Below are 23,877 nucleotides of genomic sequence, written 5' to 3'. Positions count from 1 at the left end.
TATTTGTTGCTGGCTTGGTCAGAATGGCCAGGATTTGGTAGTCTGCAAACTACTTTTCTTTTTGTCAAGCTCTTCGTCCGTAGTAGAGTGGAAGAGGTTACCACCGTTGAAGGGCAAGTCTAGGATTCTATCCTTGAGGTCAGGGTTGAACCTGGTGGTCCTAAACCAGACCGTCCTCGTGTCTGTTGCCACACAGATCGTTCTACTAGCGGTGTCAAGGGCCACAGTGGCCTCCATGATATCTTGCGCCACTATTTTCGCCTCGGCAAGCCCAGCCATGAGCGAGGCTTGTCATTGGAATGTCTGGAATAAAGTCTGCAATCTCTCTCCACAGCCGTTGATTGGCCGTCGCAAGTATGGCATCAGCGTTGGCTTGTCTGAGGTGCAGGCCCGCATTTTAATACATTTTTTCCATAGGCCTCCAGCGTTTTCTCCTCTTTGCCTAGAAGTGCCGAAGAGGAAGTACTCGAAAAGAAAGGCTGAGGCTTGGCATTCATAGATGCTGCTGCTATAACTGAGGATAACGGCTGCAGGTGTACCGACAGAAGTATAGTGTTGCCCTCTACCTGCCTGAACTGTGCATACAGCCTTCGGTGAATGGCTGAGTGGAGTGTGGTTTGAGCCAACCCTTTTTAGCCAGTGCTTCGACACCTTTCTACAGAGGGATGCCAGACCTGGCCTCTGCCTTAATGTCGAGCACTTCCGCCAATACCCCCGATTCAGGCAGCTCATTTAGGGGCTGAGGGATGCCCAGTTATTCAGCCAGGCCTGCTATCCTGTCATGGAAGGCCCTTTCTGAGGAAGGCATGTCTTGCTCTTGATCAGTCTCTTGCTGATTTCCCCCCCCCCCCCCACACTAGACTAGACCCCTGGGTCCGTCTGTCGGCGCTCAGGGCGCTGGCGCCTGTACTGAAACAAGAGCTGGCACGGGTGGCAGAGTAGGCTGTGTAGACACCAGCTGAAGCGGCGGCATGGGAGGAAGCATGTTGTATATTATGCCCTTCAAGATGTTACCCATTTGTGGGGACCTCATGAGGGACAAAATTCTATCAACGTGGTCCTCGCAGGCAGGCTGGGAGCGTTCCTGCATGGGCGCTGGAGGCGAATACGCCTGTTGTCTGGGCCCTCCCTGAGCATATATGCCCTCATTGTACCGCGGTCCTGTGAAGGTCGGGTACAACGTTGTCCAGGTGAATGGAGTCATTGGAACCCAGTCTGCTTTGGCTGTGGGTTTGCAACTTCTGCGGCTCGCTCAGTTGGCATGCTTCTGTTCTGGCTGGAGGGCTGTCCCACCTTTCGGGGTCAGGCCCAGCCGCCATCTGGGCTGTGTGGCCCACCATCTTGTCCGTGGTTTCCGCACGTGGAACCGTGTTCGCCGCAGGCCTGGGCTCAGCCTGCATACCTGGTCGGATCGGCTCTGCCCCACCTTGCGCTTGCCTGGTAAGCATGTCTCCACGAGGGACGCCCCTACAGGAAGGAGGAAAGGGGACATTGGAGTTCCTAACTTTAGAGGTCCAAACCCCTAAGATGTATGGGGCCTCATGGCCAAAGGTCACAGGTTTCTCACAGGTAAGAGTTCTCTTAAAAAGGATGCAAAGGGCTTGTGGTGACGATTAATTTCAAACCAATTAGAAGTTCAGTAACAATTTACCACGAGACAGGCAAGTTCTCCTCTCTCTTCGAGACCCAAGGCTAACACAAAGGCAGGATCCCTAGCCCAGGTTATATGACCAAAGGAGAGTGAGGGGGAGCTAGGAGACAAAGGGACATGCTCCCAATGTTATCCTATCAAGGGCAGGTGGATGGGAGTTTGGGGGAATGGGATGACAGGCACAGTTATTATAACTTAAGTCCCCCCTGGCGCAGATTTGCATAGTTTCCCAGGTATCACAATGGGTCGACTGGGGGCCGCTGGGAGGGTGTTCTTCCATCCTTTGTTCTAGCGAGGGGACCAGGGGTTGAAGGTTCGAGGAGTTCTCCGGTCGGGTGCAACTGCAAGATGCAATCCCCGTCACTGAAAAAATGCAGATTCCATCAATGCAGACCTCTCCAGGACACTTCACAGGATGGAGGAAGGAAGGAGAGTTCCAGTGACCATCACAGTTTGCAGGATACGATAGGCGCCCACACAGTCACAGATGCTACTCCAGGACAGGTTCCCTTGACGATCGAAATTTGAAATGGGGGGGGGGGGCTATTTGTGGCACAAGTTGACTATGACTACCAAAGTTCTGGGCTTGAACGTAGAACAGCGAAGGTTCTGGCTAAGTAGCCCATGAGAAAGGTGGTCAGTCCACCGGGCAGTCCAAGGACACTTCCGAATTTCTGATTGGCTCGATCCTCGAGAAGGCATCAAGACTAGTTGTCCCCTCAAGTCCAAGGACTTAAGCACTGCAGAGGGTCATTCGGAGATCACGCAGAGGAGCCGGGCTTCGCCAGGCCGGACACTGGAGGGGATGCTGGGCCACATCAGGAGTCTTCTTCCGGTCAACAGGCTGCTCTTCTTCGAGGGATTCTTGGCTCCAACGTAAATCTGAAGAATAGCTGCAGAAGTCCCCCCCCCCCCCCGACCCCTTACCAAAACCCAAGCTGGAAGCAAGTTGAAGCCCACAAATAGTAAGGATTTGCACCATTCAGACAGCCAATAGTTATCCAATCGGGGACAACTACTGGATTCACATCCGCCCAAGTAGCAGATTTTCTAGCATCAGTGATGTGGACTGGGACTAGAAAATCCCATCCTCCTTCCAGGGCCACACAAAGGCTCACTTGCACACAAAAGCAGCAGCTTTCCGGAGCAAGTGCATGACCTTATCAAGACTTTCCTGACTCGAGAGGACAGTAAGAAGGCCAAACTACAATATGGCCAATAACACAATTCTCATAGCACAGCCATTTAAGGGCACTGGCCACGTTTAGTAGCCATACACGGTAAATGCAAATGTGCACACCAAAAATAACGCAAACATTGTAAAAATAAAACTGCTGCAACCAGCTTATCTTTAGGCACATATAAAAGTAACCAAAAATCCCATGCTTCAAAAAGGTAGGGTGACACAAAAGTATCCCCATTGGATTACATTGTTAGAAGCTGTGCGCTGTTAAATACAAAAATTCACAACTGGAAACAGTTTCCCAGTACTGATAGTCTGAAGGACTAGTCAGTTGCCCAATAACAAATGAGTATAAAGGGAAATGAAGCTGAAGGCTTTGCTTCCCTTCAAAAAGAAGGGACCAAAAACAGAGTAAGAAGATTGGGGAGGAAACCATTGAGGAAAAGTTGCAAAACGAAAATGTTTCCTAACTGCTGGCACTGTAAGATTGACGTGCAACAAGGCTTGTCACTTGTTCTTTGGCCATTTTGTTCTTTGGAATTCTTCCTGCCTTCTGAAGTTTGCCTTGTGTGTGATGCCCATATACAGGAAAAGCTGTGCCTTTTGCGGGACAAGGGGCAGTTTTGTATGTGGCCAGTGCAGGGGGCTGGTACCAGTCCCAATCCACATCCCTGGTGCAGGAATGACTATTGCCGAGTAGAGGTGGTCAGTTGCTGTCAATGATTTGATAGCCATTGCCTGTTTGAATGTTGCAGATCCTTACCGTTGGTGGGTTTGCCCATGATAACAATCCAAATCTTGGCTAAAAGGAGGGCTTCCTGTAGCTGTCCGACAGATAATCGCTGGAGATAAGACCTCTATAAATAAGTGCAGGTCACTGATGAGCCGAGGATGACTGCCAGAAGCTAAATAGCAATGACTCAAGTGCAGTCATGGTGAAGCCCTGCACCTCTGTTCTGATCACAAGAAGACCCTTGTCGGGGCTTCGACCCCTGGGAACAACTAGTCTTGACTCCTGCTCTAGGATACATGCCTTCGGAAGGGTCCCCTGGACAACTAGTTAACAACCCAGCTCCCTCCTGGGCCAACTCGTCACAGACGTCCATGTTCTGAGTGCATCCTTAGAACTTGGGGATCCTTCAACTAGTATAACAAGACACCCAAGCCGCCTTTTCAGCCTTCTTGCATTAATGAAAGCTGTGCTGGGCCTGCCCCTTTATTAGTCTATTTAAGATCTCCTGTCGCTGTGTGACCATGGCGACTCCCGTTGCAACACTCATTTGATCCCTGTAGGTTTCGGAGGTGGCCTGCTCCAAAGTAGTCTTCATCTTTCCTTGTTTGGGTGTTCTACTGAAAGCGGTCTGAAACAGATTCCAAAGCATGCAACCAACCAAAATCAAATCCAGAGTCTGAAAGTGGCAAGTGCAACCGTGACCTGGACCTTTCTTGGTGGGAGGGTGTCCCCCTGAACGGATTCAAGAACACCAGCAGTTGTCTCTGGAAGAATCGGATTCAGGGGGGCAAGTTAAACCACCTGTTTCTGGCCCCTCCATTCTCCATAGGGTTACATGGGCATAAAGGCCTGTGCCTAAATCACTCTTCCCCAGGCTTTGCTCAGTGAAGAACTTGTCAAGGATCCCTTCCTAGGACTATCCTGAGGACTGGGATTGAGTGAGTTCTCTTATCTGAACTTTAACTTTTTAAATCTTATTAAATCATAACTGGCACCGCCAATCTCTTGATAAACCTACCTGTGACGTTTCTACTTTGGAACTCGTGACTTTTGCACTCAAGCTGCAACCGATGTAAGGATTGGACTTAATGAGATTGAGAGAAGCTCTTCTATGAGTGTTCTTTGTATTGCTAATGCATCCAAGTATTTATCTGTGTTTCACTGGTCAATGAATCAAATGCTATTCTACATCTCTTAAGGGTGAATGTGTATATTGGTTTAATAGTGTTGGTCTGACAATATTTTACTGAAGATTTTACATGCATAGTGTGTATTTTAAAGGCCTAATAGAAAAATCTAAAAATATATAGTAGTTTAACTGGAATTCTTGGTGTTGCTATGTGTGGACTCGTAGCCCAAGACCACTCTCACACCCTTCGTAAGACTAAGACTTGCCGCTCTGCTAACTTACCTTGATTGGGTCACTTCAGTGGCTGCCCTGTACACCATAATCCTCTCCCCAGGGCTGATATCGGAAATCCATGTTAACACACACAGGTCTGCCCACAAATAACAGAATAAAAACAAGAGTTGACATCCAGCCAATCTTGTTGGCCCCTTAATCTGAAATGTAACCGAGGCCACCCCCATAGCATATAATAAGGAATGACCAGGGTCAGGAACTGATACATGGCAGTCCAAACCACAATCAAGGGTGCAGGGCTGGGCTTGCAAACCACCCATGTGTGCACAATGGCCATTTTAGGCCTACCTCTGGGTTCCCCTGAAAAAAGGGAACCCCCTTAAACAAAAGGGCCACAAGCAGGATTTGAAAAGAATACAATGGTACTCCAATAGCTACCAAAAAGGTTAGAGAGAGCAAACAATACAGCAAATCTGGTTGCACCTGTGGTAAAGCCAAAACGTATGGTACAAATGGAGTGCTTCAGAAGTACCCGAGCCTGATAGCCAGGACCATATAACTCAAGGAATCAAAAAGGGTTGCAGTGGGAGAGGGAACTATGACCATCAAAAAAGGTCCCAAAAATAAAATTCTGTTTTAACACTGACTTGCCACAGTGCCCTGTTGCTGCCGACACCCGGCGCCCATACTGATAACCAAGCCAGCACTAAGAAAACACAGGGTACCTTTTGGTGAACCTAACGAGAGATGTTCAAGATATCCCAGGGGGCACAGTTTACAGAGTAGCACCATTAGTGAGCCACCATCACAGCCCACACGAAAGGGAAAAGGAGGGTGAACCATTCAGGATGACCAAAAGTTAGGGAGGAAATAATGTCACAAGCCACAATACAGAAATTCACCAAACATAGGGATTCAATGATTTAGGGGGAAGAAATAGGCCACAATTTGATGAATGAAAAATGCCAGACAATGAGCAACTTACCTTCACCACACCTGGATCTGTGAAGCTCTCATTTAGGATATGGAGGTCGCTACGCAGCTCCAAGGTGTCAATAATGAAGTCTTCATTGCGAGTGGATATCTGCATCAGGCAGGTTAGCCCAAGGAAACTCCTGTATGAATGATGCTGCAGGAGAAGTGAAGAGGAAAGGCAGAGTTATTGATAGCACAAATCTCAGAACCTTAGTACACAAGGATGGGGGCGACTTACTTCCAAATCCACTGCAAACTCACAACAGCCCAACAGCTTCTCATTCATCTCCACCAGCTGATCCAGGGTAGACACGTAATGGCATGGCGTCTGTTCAAGAGGCTGGTACATCTGTGGAGAGAAACAGGGTGACTACACAAGTTCTTCCAATATCCTCCCTACGTCACAGTACACCTGCACCCACCCATCAACCAACCCGGACACAAAAATAGAGCACTCCACTTGAGTGACCCTTTCATTTAACATGATCAAATATGTCGTGCCCCTCACCTGGATCTGGGGATTCTCGAGAAGAGATTCGGCAGGTGTGAAGTGGTCCAACTCATATTGGTATGGATGGGAGAACCTGAAAAGGGCATAAAGCTGTATGATTAACACAAGTTGTCTGTCCGGCACCCAGGGTTCTCCCTTCCACCCATCATAACCAAACTCCAGCCGAGCCAGTGTTCCTATGACTCCGTCTGCATCGTCCTCCAAAGCTCCTGTAAATAGTCCAGATTTCTCACCCTCAAGCTAAGTCCATTGTCCTTTGTTTTGTCACAGCAAATCCTGGGCCAGGCCCGGCTGTTAGAATCTCTGAGCACAATTTTAAACGAAGGTGTCTCATGAGACTGGCTCACTAACTTTGCTCGAAAAGAATAAGTCTATGTAGCCACTGACGTAACACTTCTAGCACCTTACCAATAATATCTCAAACAGACATTGAGGGCCAACAAAACGACTAGCCAACAACCGGATATGACCATAATATGTGCATTTTGCACGTCACAGGCATTTTTACCCATTGTTGCTTTCATCGATTATATGACAAAGATGACATACATGTATTGGTGTTTCTGATGCTTGTACCAGCTTAGATTACCATGCTTTGCATAGACAGACATCTAGTTGTTGGTGCGGAGTAGTGTTATAAAAATTCAAAAAGTGACACTGACAGGGTGCTTCTGTAATACTATGCCTAGTGCGACATGCACTGTTCCCATGGTCCTTCACATGTCGAGTTCCTCCGATTGTTTTGTTTCTGAAATGATGGAGCATGAAGTGTATGAGAGTACAGGAAGGTAGAGAAAAGGTGTACATTTTCTATGTACCTTTAACTCCAAACGATGGAATGAAAGGTGGTTGTATGTGATTCTAAGCAGATACAAGCATCAGAAAGACTATTTGTCCTCTGAGGCTTGTGGATCTACTTAGAATCACATGCTTTGAATAGACTAGCACGGAGTATGTGAAATAGATGGGTTGTTAGAAGGTACAGGGGCAAAAAGAAGCTTCAACACGGTCTGCCCAACCTGAGAATCACATCTTGGGAGTATCAACACCGTAATGTTGTGTGAACGTGTGCACTGAACTCCATGTGGCTGCTTTACAAATTGCCTCTAGGGGCACATTTGCAATGGATGCTAAAGTTGCACTGATACCCAGAGTCGAGGGTGCGCTGGGTATGAACTGAAATGTTTTATTTGACAATGTGTAGCATTGTGGAATGCAGTGAATGATCCAGCTGGAAATGACTGCTTTAGAGACAGGGTCTCCCTTCTCTACCTGCAGCTAGTGAAACAAATAATTGATCTGTCTACCTTAATGGTTTAGTCTTGTCTAGGTAGTACATGACAGTTCTCCTGACATCTAGTCTATGGAGGGCTCTTTCCTCAGAGTTGTGTAGGTTTCGAAAGAAGGCTGGAATCTCTATTGACTGATTGATCTGACATTTTTTAAAGCATTTAGGAGAGAAGCTTGGATGTGTCCTTAAGACAACTTTGTCCTTGTGTCTGTTGACAAAAGGGTCTGTGGCTACTAGTGCTTGTTCACTCAATCACTCCTCTGGCTTTAAAAAAAAAAAGCAGTCTCGTAGGTTAGCTCTTTGAGGCTTGCTTCATGCATGGGTTCAAATCGAGGACCCATGAGCATTGTTAGAATCACATTTAAATACTGCAACGGGGGGCGGGGGTTTGAAATTGGGGGATAAAGCCTTTTAATCACTTCCAAGAAAGCTTTAATTACTGGAACTTTCCACCAGGACACTTTACTTTGTCATGTAGTGTAAGCTGAGAGCGCTATTAGATTAACCTTTAATGAGTTGCACACTAGACCCGAGTCCAGGAAGCATGTAGTGTATTAGAAGGTGATCAATGGGATCCACATTAGATTTTTGACAACAAACCACAAACAGTTTCCATTTATTGATGTAACAGTGCATTATGTTTGGTTTCTGTGCTTCCTTTAAGATGCTTCCCTTAAGATGTCCATGCATCGTTCAGATACGTTTAAATGAACACATTCTATGACCTTAAGAGCCAAGCTGCTAAATTGGGTGCTTGAGGATGTGGATGGATGGTTGTCCCCTGATGTTGTGTGAACAGCTTGATTGGCGGGCAAAGTGACATTTTGAGCAGGTGTGAGAAACTGGTCTGCCTCGCCCACAGTTGAGCTATAAGAATCCTAGTTAGATGTTCCTGGTGCATCGTGCGGATTATTTTGAGAAGTGTGGGTCAGAGGAAACACGTACGCAAATCTCTTTGACCAACTGATCCACATTGCATTCCCCTCCGACTGTCAGGGGAAACCCAGAGGCATAAGAGTGACATTTTGTGCTTTCTATTGTTGCAAACAGATCTAGGCCTGGACCCGTTCATTGCGTGAATGTGTTGTGTAAAATGCTTGTGTTATGAGGGGAGCACTGCATTTCTGCTTAAGACATCTGGAAGACAATTGTGTTCCCCTGAAACGCATTGTAACAGGAGGTAAATATTGTTTTGGAGACACCATTTCCAGATCTTCTGTGCTCGTTTGGACAGACTCAGTGAATGTCCTGCCTTGCTTGTTGATGTAAAACATGGCGGTAGTGCTGTCTATGAGGACTATAACTGTTTCCCCTAATAGCTTTGAAATCCTTCCAAACAGCTGAGAATGGAAGTTGTCGAGGTATCTTTACCCTAACTAGGGATAGTATTACAGGCACGCCCGGTCGACGTCCCTTTTCGAATTTTGAAAACAATTCATACAATACTCTGGGCCAACCACTAGATATCAGCCTTTTTAAAGCATGGGATTCTAAGCAGAGCAACAAGCCTCAGATGGTCGAGGGGCACCTCACCACCAATCAACAAAAAAAAAAATATTCGGGAAAACAAGCAAATAAAGTGCGACCGAGGAAAGTGATCTCTAGGAAGAAAAGAAAAATGCTTGTAGAACCAGGACGACAGTTCACCCCACTGGCATATTCTAAAAGTCAGCCAGCTCTAATCTAGCATCCCTCAGTATACACTAATTACATATGAAAGCGTTACAAAAAAAAGTAATAAAATGTGATTAGCTTCATCATAAAGTTTCTTACAGCTCCTGTTCATCACGCTGTAGCCTCTGCTGATGGATGAAGTCAGCCAGTGCTGGTGGTACATCCAGGTCCTCCGGACGTTTCTGCCTCTCCCGATGGTTTGCCAACACTGAGTGCCAGAAGAGATACAGTGAAATTATAGACAATGTTTTCTTGCAACCAGAAAGAAGACATGCAATATCGCTCCCAGTATCCTCTTACAGCTCCCAACTACCATTCTCCCCCATAAAAGGGTATATCCAGCCTACTAAAACAGCCCCAGAGAAATCCCTCTTTGTTGAATTTTCCAAGCTACTCCAACACCAGAAATACCCCCTTTCCAACAAACTTGGGCATCACCAACAGCTACCAAATTGTTGGGCAAGATATCCCAAAGGCACTGCGTCCAGGACTGAAACATACCACCTCACGTGGGTCACAGGGTTTCCCCTAAGTTAACCAGGCTTTCCAATAGGTAGTCAGACAAAACAATCCAGGCCTCGCTCTTCGGAGGTAAGCTGTGGTGATCGATCTGAACAGCAAGCGGGTAGATCGGCACACGATAATAGAATGTCCACACAGTATCTTACGTAATATCTAACTATTTAGAGTTTAAGGCATGGAAAAACCACTACAGTTACAGAGAAGTAAAACACTTTGTAATGGAGCGGTGTAAGCACGTAGTAAGGTATATTTTCTAAACACACAGAGGGTCCAAAATAAAGCCTCAGGTAACCAGTATAAGTTGATTAGGAAGGTATATCAAGTTTAATTATTAGTGTTTCGGACAAGCAGTATTTGTGAAATGAATAACATACCAGTGGTTACTAGGTCTGCAAAGGCTTTTAAGCAACACGATGGACTGTTACAGTTAAGCAACATATGGGTCCAGGGCCCCACAACACTTTTGCTTTACCCTTCCCGAGGGTGGGGATTGTGTGGGTTCAAGGAGTCATTTTTACACTGGAAACACTGCAAGAACTTGGCCAAATAAAGGGGAAAAGTAGTAGGCTAGAAGTAGACCACCTCTCAAATGAACAGAGAAGAGTAGATGGTGGACCCAGTCACACCAGACTGAAGGGATGAAAGAGCCCAGAGATTCTCCAGAACAGAGCAATAGTTCAGAGAGATACTCTCACAGACATACCACTCACCATTCACACGCAGCAGTTCATGAGAACCTGTGATAAGAAACTGTGGTAATAGGATGAACTCATGTGAACAGCCCACTCCGAATTGTGTTCTATAGTACAATTCAGAAGGCGGGAACTCTCTGGGACTCCAAACCAGCCTTTTGGGGAGGACATGCCATACCGGAACCTTGGCCTAAAGTCCAATGGTCTGAACTCAAACTAGGGATCCCTTGCAGCAATGTAGTTGAGGGGATACCAAGTTTCTTCCTTCTGATAGTCGCCAAAAGAATGTGACAAACCAAAAAACAAACAAAGGCAGGCAGAAACAACATCTGTCTGAGCGGAGACAGTCTATGTGCATTTAGTTAAATGTAGCACCACTACCTAGAAAGCCTTAAAAAGGGAAGAAGCCTTATGACGCAAAATAATACTACCTAAAGTAACCAAAGTTTAGAAACAGTGATAGGGAAGCCTGAACAGGGTTCAGGCTCAATTAAGCATGCTCTAAATAAAACTAAGCTAGGTTACAAATTGTTAAGTGTAATGGTATAACAAAAAAAGCTTACCAAAGTAAACCACAAAAAGAACATTGTTCAGGTTACATCAGAGTAGCAAAGCTAGGGATAAAGTGTTGAATGAATGTTGGAACTCGTTCAGGCGCTAGCTTAAGAGATTCAACAAGTCAAAACACTTAGCATAGTTTCATAGAGTTTCTGGCTAGTTTACAAGAGTTTGATAGTGCCATTAGACACTTGGTTTCCTGGCTTTTAAAACTATCTAAAACAGGAGAAGTGGTGAGGGTAAGGAGAGAATGAGACAATTAAGCATTCCTCAAGAATCTCAAACCACTGGAGTCCATGATAAACCCCAGGTAAGAAGGGGAGCAAAGGTGTGTTGAGATAGATTTCCAAAATCAACCCAGGGGTGGATTTGGAGAAGCCAACCTATTATGAAAAAAGAAGACACTGAAGCCTAGCCAAACCCAAACCAAAGTAAGTAAGATTGGCAAGGCAACGACACACGAGCGAGAGTGCTCTAGGGCTACAATACGCCCACAGAGAAAAACACCAATAATTCCAAAACAAAAAATACAATGATTTTATTAGGCCTTTCAAATGCATGCCAAGCAAATGAAACCTCTAGGCAAATACTGTCACACACTTGCTATAAAACAGATCTGGTCTAACACTTCTACCAAAGGAGAATGTGTAGAAAGTATTGTTGCACCCTTCCCTCCATATGTTCCTATTGGACTCCAAGTCTATTTGCTTATTTTTTTAAACCTGTCCTAACTTGGAGGTCAGTAAAGTCTTCTGCTTTACTTCCCTTGCCGGTTTTGCTCATTCTTAGTGGGAAACTGACTAGTACCCAAAACTGTCGGTACCGAGAGCCTGTGTGTGACTTCATGTATTTTTACAATTGCACACTTCACCTTACAACTTTATTCCGGCACAAAAAGATGGATTTATAGAATCTGGCTGGTAGACCGATTTCAGGAGGCCACCCTGGGTAAAGTGAACAGGGAACTATGAAAGGGTAGTCAAAACCCAATCAAAGTAAATGTGGCAAGCAGTCAAGGCTATTCTCAGAAGTGTGATCCTGGGGTCAGGGGTCCATAGAGTGCACACAGTGAATGACATGTATAAAAATAAAATCCATTATTTATTCTAGGACTAAAGACACAAAAAATTAAACAAGCAGGTGATAATCGCACAATACTCAAACATAGATACATTCACCATAGGCTCTTAAAATGCATTCAATGACTTAAATCAACAAAGGAGGTAAGTGAAGTAATGCAGTAAAGATGGACCCAAGTCCAAAGTGATATTTCCTAACTTTAGCAGTCCAATCCCTAAGAAGAATGGGTCCTTCTACCCAAAAGGTCACAGGAGCCACAATGCTTCTCTCCAGAATGCATGTGTACCAGGTAAGTTACTTGTGTTGGTGATTGATCAAAAGAGCTGCAACAAAATTACTAGGTAAGTAAAATGTGTTATCTTTCAGATTCTACTACCCAGGTTCGACAACTAAAAGGCAGTGGACTGGAAGGCTACAAAGACTTGTTCTCAATTTAATCCTATGGAGGACAGGGGGAGAAAAATGCTTTGCACTTATCCCTCCATTTTCTTTGATTACCTGATGACTCAACTGGAGGGTGGGGGCAGATGGAGGTGGGGGAGGTCCAAGTAGTATAGCTGGAGGTTGGATTTCCCGCTGTGTTGGTTCCGGTGAGGGGTGCCCAGGAGCTGCGAGTGAAAGGATTCTTCTGGGCAGGTTGAGTAGCAAAGTGCAACCCTTGGTAATGGAGAAATGCAAGATTCACTGATGCAGTCCTCTTCAGCACTTCAAGAGACTGGGAAGGAGAGTTCCAGCAATGGCCACTGCATACAGACAGCAGCAAGCAGCCTTCCAGTCACGGTTGTAAATGTCTTCCAGGGCTGGGATGCTAAAATTCAGTAGGCAGGCGACTTATACCACATGCTGGCAACCACCAAAGTTCTGGGTGCAAATAACACTGTCCTGAAGAGCAGGACAGTACACACTTCCAAAGGATCAGGACAGCTAGATCCTTGAGAACATGTCGAGACTGGTTGGTCCCACTAGTCCAGGGGTTGCAGCACCGCACAGGGCCTTTGCATATCAGGTATTCCAACAGGGCTTCACCATGACAGACACAGGAAGGGATGCCAGGACTCCAAGGGTCGTCGCAGATCATCTACAGGGGACTCTTGGCTCCAATGTGGATATGCAGAAATGGCTGCAGGAGTCCTCTTATCCAAAATCAGGCCTATAAAGCAAGTCCAACCCCCACCACTTGTAAGGCTCTGCACCAAACAGCAAGTAGTTGTACAATCAGGGACAGCTGCTGGTTTCACACATGCCCCTCACCCAGAGTCTCTGCCACCACAGATGTGGATTGGGACCACACAGTCCGACCCACTTCCTGAGCCACGCACACACAGACATCAATAGCCCTGCAAAAGCAGCAGCTTTCCCAGGCAATGCATGACCTTATATGGGATTTCTTGGCCGGCAAGGCAGGAAGACGGCCAATATAGCCAAAGAACAAGCAGAAATCTCGTCGTCGTGTGGCCATTTTAGGGCACTAGCTACGTTTAGCAGCCATATGTGGGAAACAGGAATGAGCACAATATAAAACACAAACATGGTAACAAAAAAAATAGGTCTGCTGCTACCGGCTTGTCTTTAGGCGCATATAAAAGTCCCCAAAAATCCAAGTGTAAAAGGCTAGGGTGGTACAAAACTACCACCCATTGAACTGCATTGTAAGATGATGTGTGCAATGTTAAAAAGTAACAAGTGTCAAGTCTCCCAGTACCAATAGTCTGCAGGTCGGATTAGTTTCCCCATTAGAAATTAGCACAAGGCAGGGGGAAGTGATGCTGAAGGCTTTACATCCCATCAACAGGTTCGAAAAAAGAGCCAACAGATTGGGGATCCATACAAAGTATGGAGTGAAAATTGCCAAAAGAGAAATCTTTCCCAACAAATGCCATAAGTAGACAGAAAAACGCATCCTAAAACCATTAATACAATTTCTCAGCTTGGGCAATCACACCCAATGAAAACAACAACAAAATACATGTGCATACATTTCAATTCTAGTTGCAAATACGTTACATAAAAAACGACTCTATTCAAATAGTTGAGAAGCTATTAAAAGTTGAAAAAAGGTCTTTACAATTAAAACCAAACCTAGAGCATGAAAAACACCTAGTCCAGATTTTAAAAAATCAGTTTAGATCATGCATGGTAGAGAAAGTTACAAACTGTAAATGTATCACATTTTTACAGAGAGCATCAGCTCTTCATTAATTGTAAATTCTAGGATTTCGCAGAAAGGCCTTCAAGTTCCACTCTGATAGTTTTATAGGCTGGGAATAGGAAATGCTGCAAGGTCTAGATCAAAGAAAGGACAATTGTCCGACATCCTGTTTTCCATCAAGCTTATACAACAGCTAACGGAAGAATACCCAAACGCATTTTGAGATATAAAGCTCTTGAATGGTCTATGGATTAGAATTTATAAGCATATACCAATTATTGACAGCTTTCATAACCATCTTAATCCTTTAAGATGTTTCTGGAATTTAACCACATTTCTTAGATTTAACTTCTTGAGTCATTCCCTAACAAACTTAATCAAGGAAGATCACTTCTGCCCAAGAGGCTCATATACAAGGCCGTCTTCCTATAGGTGACCAAGTTGTCATTTGTCCACGGATCCAGTAAAATTAAAGGTTTTAGGGTTATTCGCTCGTCTATGGATGTCCAACCCAATTCAAGATGTAAAGATCAGTTAGGGGTATCCATCGGTAGCAATGTGAGGTTTTTTAAAGTGTCATTTTCTACCCTAGCTAGCCTGTTTGCATTACAATAGCCCCAAATCTCATAAGTGGAACCTGCAACCGCTTGTGGTCCATACGTTTCCAGTGCTGGGGCTAGCATTTTCTTTCCCACCTGTACTCGAAAAACTGTTTAAAGGACATGCACCTTTTTCCGAATGTCAAATTGCCCTCATCTAGCTGAGCTTTAGAACAATCCTAATTCCTAAACAAATTAAGGTCTTAACCATCTCAATAGTTACATCATCTATGGTTATTAGCAAACATTTTCAGTAAATGTTCTTGCCACAGAGAACCTTGATCTTCTGGCAATTGATCTAGAGGCTGCTTTCATTACAACAGATCACAAAACTATTTTTCAATTTGATGAAGCCTGTGGCGGTACGTAAAAGGAGTACAACATCGGTCGAATACCTATATATTCCTCCCCTTAGTGATGGGGTGTCCGCATCAGTGACCTGTAGGTCATTGACCACTTCAACGATTGAGAAGAGTTTGTTCTGCCCCTATACCCCATCTCACAGCTGTCAAGGATCCAGTGTACAAATCAATTATGGCCTTTAAAAAAAAAAAAAGGAGAGAGAAAGGGAGAAAGGGAGAAAGGGAGAAAGGGAGAAAGGGAGAAAGGGAGAAAGGGAGAAAGATCACAGGCTTCAATACAACCAACAGTGAAACCGCTGGGGCTCATGCTTAAACCCAGAGGCATGCTCACGGAGTAGCCCTGGCACAGCTGCGGACTAGAGAGAGGGTGTGCATCGCTGGGCGAGAAAGGCCGCCACGCCACTAAAATGAAAGGATGTCCGGCTGGGAGATCGCAGTCTGCGGTCCGACTACAACCCCCCACAGAAGGAAAGTTATGAGCCCAACAGGGACCAGGGCTGCGCAGCACTTGCCCGACCAGGAGTGTGTTCGCTGCCGAGGAAGCGGCAAACAGATGAACAGTGGATGCCAACCGAGGACCATCAATCTCATAAGTGGAAGAGTGGATGGGATACACCTGTCACCCTACACCTAGGTCGAAAACCCTCCAGCGGAGCATGCAAGCACTGGGGAGGACCCCCCACCCCACCCTAGCAAGGACAACAAACACAACAGGGTGTGACCTCTGGCCCAGGGGACGGTCCTCCATTGAGTGGGTGAGCGGGGAACACCAACTGGCTTAGTAGTCTGTTGGTCTGCTTCCTGGAGCCCGACTCCCACCAAGTTACCAGCAGGCCAGACACTGCAGCCAGAAGGAGCAAATTGGGCCCAGGGACGGGAATAGAGAATTTAGAGGGCACCACTCAGTGCTGAGAGAGCCCCAAGGGGCAGCAGGTGAGAAGAAGTGAAGTTATCTTGCATCTTGGGACACTGTTGGAGGCTGGGGCTGTCAGGGAGAGAAGAACAAGTTACTTCTTACCTTGTAACGTTCTTTCGATGGGATGTTCCTCCGACATATTCCTCATCTTGATAGATTACTTCCAGCTTGCTGGTCTTGTAAAATTATTTCAGTAGAGGGCGCTGCGCGTCGACGTCCCTTGAGTTGGTGTCCCTCGACAGCTTCCGTATCAGCACCAACGTCATCGTGCGTATAAATAGACTCGCGCAGCGTCCTGTTGCTCAGTTCCGATTTGAAGCTTAAGAGTAGCTGTGCATGAATTGGTTATTGACCTTGAAGGAGCGTAAGCAGCAAACTACAAGGGAAGTTATACTGAGGGGAAGGATGGGAGGGGCGATGAGGCATACGTCGGAGGAACATCCCATCGAAAGAACGTCACAAGGTAAGAAGTAACTTGTTCTTCGAAGGGAGGGTGTCCTCCGACGTTTTTCTTATCTTGATCAACTCCCATAGCAGTGGTGTGTAAACGGAGGTGGGAGTAAAATTGTAATATTTCCCTTTAAGAATGAACAGCGTGTAACACAGCTTTGCCAAATCTTGTCTCCTGGCTAGAGGAGGAATCCGGATTGTAGAATTTTGTAGAGAAATGTGCGGACGACCAAGTGGCAGCCGCACATGTCTCGAATCGGTACCCTCTTTGGAGGGTCAAAGAGGCTGCGATACCCCTGGTTGAATGAGCCCTAAGGTGTTGAGGGGGCTCTTTCCCTGCCAAGTTGTAGCATTCTAGAATGGCTAAAATAATCCATCTTGAAATTGTTTGTTTTGCGATTGGCAATCCCAATTTGTGTCCTGCATAACCTATAAACGGCTGGTCTGCTTGCCTGGCTAGTCTGCTGATATAAAAACTCAAGGCTCGCCTCGGATCCAGCCTATGTAGCCTCTCTTCCTCTTTGCCTGGATGGGGAGGAAGATAGAATGAAGGTAAGGTTATCTTCTGAGTGATGTGGAATTCAGAGACTACCTTTGGGAGGAAATTAGGCTTCACTTTTAGGACAACTTTGTCTTTGTGAAAAATTGTATGAGGAGGTTTGCAAGCTAGAGCTTGTAATTCGCTCGCTCTTCTGGCAGATGTCAAAGCCACTAGTAAAACTGTTTTAAGGGTGAGAAATCTTTATGAACAAGAATGGAGTGGTTCAAAAGGAGTACCCATCAGGAAATTTAAGACTAGATTTATCTCCCACAAGGGAACTTGAAACGGCTTTGGGGGATAGACATTAGTTAACCCCTTCAGAAATTGAATTACTAGGGGTAATTTGAAATATGATGGCTCCTCCGCAGTGCGCTTGAAAATCGACAGCGCTGCGAGGTAGCCCTTGATCGTACCAACTTGAAGGCCTGAATTCACCAAATAGAGCAAAAAAGAGAACACCATTGGTGTACCGCATGAAAAGGGTTCGATGTTCTTTTCTCTACATCAGCTGCAAAACTTGTTCCAGCGGCAGCGGTATAAAGTCTTTGTTGCTGGCCTTCTAGCCGAAAGCAACACCTCCGTGACGCCATCTGGGAGGTCCCAATCCTTGTATCTCAACCTTTCAGAAACCAAGCGTGAAGGTTGAGGGTTCTGATGTCTGGATGGAGAACCTGACCGCCCTTCTGCGAGAGAAGATCCTCCCTGTGCGGAAGACGAATTGGGGGGCAGATGGACATGTCTAGAAGGTCCGGGTGCCACGTTCTCCTGGCCCAGTCTGGGGCAATTAGGATCATAGTCTTCCGGAATCTTCTCAACCTCCTGATCATCTGAGGAATGACTGGGACCGGAGGAAATGTGTACAGAAGTGGAAACTCCCAGTCCACTAAAAATGCGTCCCCTAGAGCTCCTCTCGGGGGAATTTCCCCCGAACAAAACTGATTGCACTTCCTGTTGATAATGGTGGTGAACAGATCCACTTGAGGGGTTCCCCAGAGGGTGAAGATCTCTTGAAGGACTTCCTGAGCTATCTCCCACTGGTGGGAGACTGCTCTGCCTGCTCAGAGCGTCCGCTGTCAAGTTCTTCTCTCCGGCTAAGTGAGCTGCCGATAGAGAGATTCCTTCTTGAATTGCCCAAAACCAGAGCTGCATCGCCTCTGCACAGTGGAAGTGATCCTACGCCTCCTTTTTTGTTGAGGTAGGGTAGTGCATGACCACTGTGTTGTCCGTCATTATCAGGACATTTTTCCCCTGTACTGATGGCAGAAAAGCTTTCAGCGCTAGTCTGATTGCTTTTAGCTCCAACAGGTTGATATGTAGTCTGGACTCCGATGGAGACCAACGACCGCTGATGGTCAAGTCGTTGGCATGGGTTCCCCACCCCGTGAGTGAGGCATCCGTGACTACTGTTATCTCCGGCCATGGTTGCCAAAACAGCTCTCCTTTCAAAATGTTCTCCCGACAGGCCCACCACTGAGGGTCTCGAGCCACTTTGTCCGGGACCTGAAGGAGATCTGTCATTCCTCCTGAGATTTGCTACCACTGGGTTCTTAATGCCCAATGGAGGGATCTCATTCTCAGGCGAGCCTCTGGCACAAGGAAGATGCAGGATGCCATGAGGCCTAGTAACCTCAAAAAGTCGAAGGCTGGGAGACGTTGGGCATTTTGAAACTTGTTGACCATCTGCAGAATATCTTGGTGGCGAGGCTTTCCCCAGGGAAGTGTCCAGGACCGCTCCGATGAACTGGAGTCTCTGTGATGGTATCATCTGTGACTTCTTTAAATTGAGGGAGAAGCCCAGTTTGTGAAGGAAGTGGCAGACAATCTAGTTGGATCTGAGCTTGTTCCGAAGATACTGCTCTGATCAACCAATCTTCTATGCAGGGGTAGCTGTCGATCCCTTCCCTCCTTAGACTTACAGCCACTACCGACATTAGCTTGGTGAAGACCCTCAGGGTGGAGGTCAGCCCAAAGGCAGAACTCGAAATTGATAGTGAGAGTTGCCAATTGCGAACCTCAGGTATTTCCTGTGTTTGAGATGGATTGGCACATGGAAATAAGCATCCTGAAGGTCTAGAGATACCGGCCAGTCCTGAAGCTGGAGGGCCTGAAGGATCTGAGAGAGAGTTACCATCTTGAACTTGTCCTTCCTGAGGAATTTGTTAAATTTTCGTAGGTCCAAGATGGGTCTCAGTCCTTCTTCGGTACTAGAAAGTAGGGGGAATACCAACCCTTGTTCCTCTCCGCTACAGGAACGGTTCTATGGCACCTTTCTCTAGCAGGTCTAGAATCTCCTGCGAAACGAGCGGGTCTGGAAACTTCAAAGAGTTGTTCCCCGGTGGATGATTCGGAGGGGTGCGTAGAAAGGGCAGGCAGTAACCTTGGGCAACTGTCTCCAATGCCCAACCATCCGACGTAATAGCCTGCGATTCCGTCAGATGTTGAGTTAACCTACCTCCTACTGGTGTCTTGTGAGGAAAGGCCTCAGAGTGGTTTAGAGGCGGCTGACACAGATGCCGAGGGCAAGGAGGCACCTGCTGCGGCTTTTGTACTTTTAACCTGTCCACTGCGGGTGAATCGTTTTTGACCCCTTTGAGCCAGCTGTCCTGTGCATTTTCCGAATGCGGAATAAATGCAAAAGGACCTACCCCTCCAAGAGGTTCCTGAGGGGCGATACAGAGTTTGACGGATTGCAGCTCCAAGAGATTTCGCTGCTGCTTTGGATGTTTGTAACTTCTCTAGGCTGTCATCAACCTTCTTACCAAACAAAGAAGTACCGACAAAGGGCATATTCAAAAGTCTGGCCTGTACATCTGGAGCAAAACCAGACTTTCGCAACCACGCAAATCTGCAGATTGTAGTACTTGCCGCCATGGCCCTGCTGATACTGTCAGAGGAATCAGTGCCAGTTGAAGGGACTCACACATTGCATCTTTACCATCTTTAATGATGTTCAGAAATGCTTCCCTTTCCTCTCCTTCCGGGAGACAGTCAGCCGCAGATGAAGCACATTCCCAAAGTGTATGGCTGAATCTTGCGAGCGTGCAAGTAGCATTAACCCTTTAAGTGCCATGGGTATTTCTCCCCAGTGCCAGGGCCTTTTTTGGCGATTTTGGTATGTGGCCATTCAATGGCTTGTAACTTTTTTGTTACATGAGATATCTCGGCCAAATATGGCTCCTTTCTTTCCCACATGTAGGCGGTCGTAACGCCACCCAGGAATCCCAGGTTGCTGTAGGGGGGTGAGAGAAAATAAGGAAAAAGTGCGAAAATTTTGGGTTTTTTCAAAAAATGCCAATAAAATGATGTACAAAGAAGCCTGTGGTTTTTTCCTTGTAAGAGCTAGGAACAAATGCTTTGCTGTGCTGAGTTCCCCAATTTCGTGGCTTTCAGGAACAGGTTGAGTGGAAATGAAAAAAAAATTATTTTGATGTGGTTATCAACCGTTTTGTGAGAGGTAGGCGATTTTTGCCATTTTTGCCAATTGGACATGCATGGACGGAATGGAAGAAAAGGGCAGGAAAGCCAAATTGGAGGACAGAAAGGCATACATTTCTGAAAAGTAGACAAAATTCCGAGTTTAGGAAGGGGTGATTTGCACAGGTCAGGCAACAACTAGGTAGGGGAAACTGCCATCGAATGGGGGAAAAGCGGGAAAATGACTGAAAAAAAAAGGTATGTGTTGGACATGGTTGGCTTAGTACTGCAATGGCTTCTATGAATTTTGAGAAAAGCAATGCTCCGCTACATTCCCCCGACTCTTGCAGTTAGGAGAGCATACCATTTTTGTAGTGTTTTTACAAAACAAGCAATACCACAAGCCAAACACTGAGCCATGGTACACAGGAGTTTTACGCTCACGGCCTGACCAGACGCACTTAGCATGTGTAAATTGGGAAAACCAATGTGGTGAGGAACGGCAGCCATACATTTTTTGAAAGAGCACCGGCAGACCTTTTCAAGGGTAGGTGACTTGTGCAGGTTACAAAAGTGTATGGTGGCTAAAGCAGCGACTAAATGTAGGTCACATTTGGGAAAAGAAAAGGTTGTGAGACAAAGGGCACCAGCAAATGGGTCAAAACGCTATGAAAACCACACAAACACAACACATGGCCTACCGTCCCGCGTTCCCACAGGTGTCCCGATGAAAACGGTACCCCACATGTGTGGGTGCACCTACCTGGCCGCCAAGGGGAAAGCCTAAAACACAAGTAACCCCAAGTCTGTTTTCAGAGCGAAATCTCAGACATTCTGCTGACCGGCACAACGTACAGATATGGGCCTCGGGTGTCCAAGCCACCGAGGAAAACAGGGAACCTCATGCATTTCCGAAAAGAGGACACCCGTGGGAATCCGCAGAGGTATGATTTGCGCACATCGCCCCAGAATTTATTACCCAGACCGCCCCGCAAAGTCCGAAAAGTCGGGAAAAAAACGCGTCTACAAACGGCTGCGTGAGGTACACCCCACCTCCATTCGGGGTGAGGGGGGAGAGGGCCACCCCAAAAGGTGGAGCAGGACCTCCAATAGATGGGGCAGTAGGGTTTGGGCACCCTGGGGGCAGATAGCCACACTAATGGGCCCATCTGCACCAAGCAATGTTGGGTAAACAAAAAACAAAATACAAATTCATAGGCTTTTTTTTAGGGGGGGCTGAGGGCCACCCTAAATTGGCAGCGAATGATGTACTGCAACGGGGGTGGCCCTCACCCCCCCCCACCCCAAATGGAGGGCCCCACCTCATGCAACCCTCCCTGGGGGGCCCCCTTCCTGGCAGCAGATAGGGGGGCCCCACCTCTTGGATCCCTCCCTGGGGTCAGATGCCCCTTCCTAGGATTGCGCGCCCTGCACCCGATCCGTGACCAGCAATGCCTCATATGTGGTGTCCTTGGAAAGGGGAGACAGTCCCCTTTCCAGGGACACCACTTTTTGATCAATCCCTGGTGGTCCAGTGGGCCCCAGGGCCCCAAACCCCCTCCCAGCGATTTTTTTTTTTTGCTTTTATTTATTTTTATTTTCACCCCTGGGGGCAGTGATTATCTGCCCCAGGGGTCTCTGGCGCTGTGGCCCCATGCCTTGGGGCCACAGGGGGAGGGGGGCCACTTACCTAGTAAGCAGCCCCCCCCCCCCATGCGTCACAAACGGATCTGCGTTGATCCGCTGGCATTGCTGCCCGCGGATCGCGCGCCCTGCGCCCGATCCACAGGCAGCAATGTCTCATATGTGGTGCCCTTGGAAAGGGGAGAAAGTCCCCTTTCCAGGGACACCACTTTTTGATCCATCCCTGGTGGTCCAGTGAGCCCCAGGGCCCCAAAACCCCTCCCACCATCTTTTTTTTTTATTTCACCCCCGGGGGCAGTGATCATCTGCCCCCAGGGGTCTCTGCCGCTGTGGCCCCATGCCTTGGGGCCACGGGGGAGAGGGGGGCGCTTACCTAGTAAGCGGCCCCCTCCTCCCCCTGCGTCACAAACGGATCTGTATTGATCCGGTGGCATTGCTGCCCGCGGATCCCGCGCCCGATCCGCGGGCAGCAATGCCACACAATGGGTATCGTTGGAAAGGGGAGAATCTCCCCTTTCCAACGATACCCGCCTCGATCTCCGGCTTGAAATACAGCCGGAGATCGAGGCGGACAAAGAAGGTCTCTTACCTTCTCTTTTCCCCGCAGCAGCCGAAAATGGCTGCGGCAGGGAATTTACTTTCAGTTTCACGCCAACGTGCGTTACGCACGCCGAGGTGAAACTGAAGGTAATCCAGCCCCCTGGCAGTGAGGGGGGGACCTCCCCCTCACATAGCCCGGGGGTTGGATTACAGTTTTGAGCGATCCCTGCTTTGCAGGGATCGCTCAAAACAAGGTGCCGAAAAGGACGAGCTATCTCGTCCTTGGCACTGCGTGAGCACTGTCAAGGACGAGATACCTCGTCCTTGGCACTTAAAGGGTTAATGGATTTAAGCACCATGGTAAATGCCGAGAAGACCTTTTTTGACATAGCATCAAACCTTTGATCATCCCTGTCTTGTGGAATAGTAGGGTATGTAGAACTACTGTTCGATGAAGTTGCTGCTTGTACAACCAAACTCTCTGGAGTTGGATGTTTACTCAAATATTCAGGGTCAGAAGCAAATACCCTATATTTGGCAGATAGTTTTTTGTTAACTGCCGGGATAACCTCAGGAGTTTCCCAGTTGACAGATATTTTTCTCTGCAATGCAGCATGAAAGGGAACCACAGGATCTTCCTGTGGGCCTTTAAGTAAAATGTCCATAAGATCATCCTGTTGAAAAGAAGGAGAAGGTGTAGACCACCCCATGAACTCTATTATTCTGGCCATTAAGACCCTATAGGGGTCTCGGCATGTTCCCCTGGGTCTGGTTTAACGAATTCTACTTCTGGAGAAGCATCTAAACCACTTCCACTTGCCTCATGCAAAGAGTCTTGAAGGTCCTTCAATCTGTTCTCTTCAGAGATAAATTCCTCTGTTATGGTTGTAGTGGTCCTCTGTAACCCAAAGGGTCTTTCATGGTCAGAATCCCCCCCCCCCTTTCTCATATATAGAGGACAAAGCTATGAAATAATCTGACCTTGTGTATGGTTTAAAACCCATTTCTAGAGCAGAAGGGGCCAAGCTT

General features: G+C 47.0%; 1 protein-coding gene across 2 annotated transcripts in view; it reads right to left on the bottom strand.

Annotated features, from left to right (window-relative positions):
- The window catches only part of EXOSC10 (exosome component 10), a 1,010,963-nt gene that overhangs the window by 764,811 nt on the left and 222,275 nt on the right, over nt 1-23,877 (bottom strand). For both annotated transcript variants that reach the window (XM_069609938.1, XM_069609939.1), the window contains 4 exons: nt 9,481-9,589; nt 6,414-6,489; nt 6,144-6,254; nt 5,916-6,059 (listed from right to left, as the gene is read on the bottom strand). In XM_069609938.1, the coding sequence (XP_069466039.1) occupies nt 5,916-6,059; nt 6,144-6,254; nt 6,414-6,489; nt 9,481-9,589 (440 nt within the window). The remainder of the gene's footprint in view (nt 1-5,915; nt 6,060-6,143; nt 6,255-6,413; nt 6,490-9,480; nt 9,590-23,877) is intronic.

Source organism: Ambystoma mexicanum, chromosome 8 (genome assembly GCF_040938575.1).
Source record: "Ambystoma mexicanum isolate Mex_15411 chromosome 8, UKY_AmexF1_1, whole genome shotgun sequence".
Taxonomy (NCBI): domain Eukaryota; kingdom Metazoa; phylum Chordata; class Amphibia; order Caudata; family Ambystomatidae; genus Ambystoma; species Ambystoma mexicanum.
Note: the sequence above shows the minus strand (reverse complement) of the source record. Positions and strands in the feature narration are given on the sequence as shown.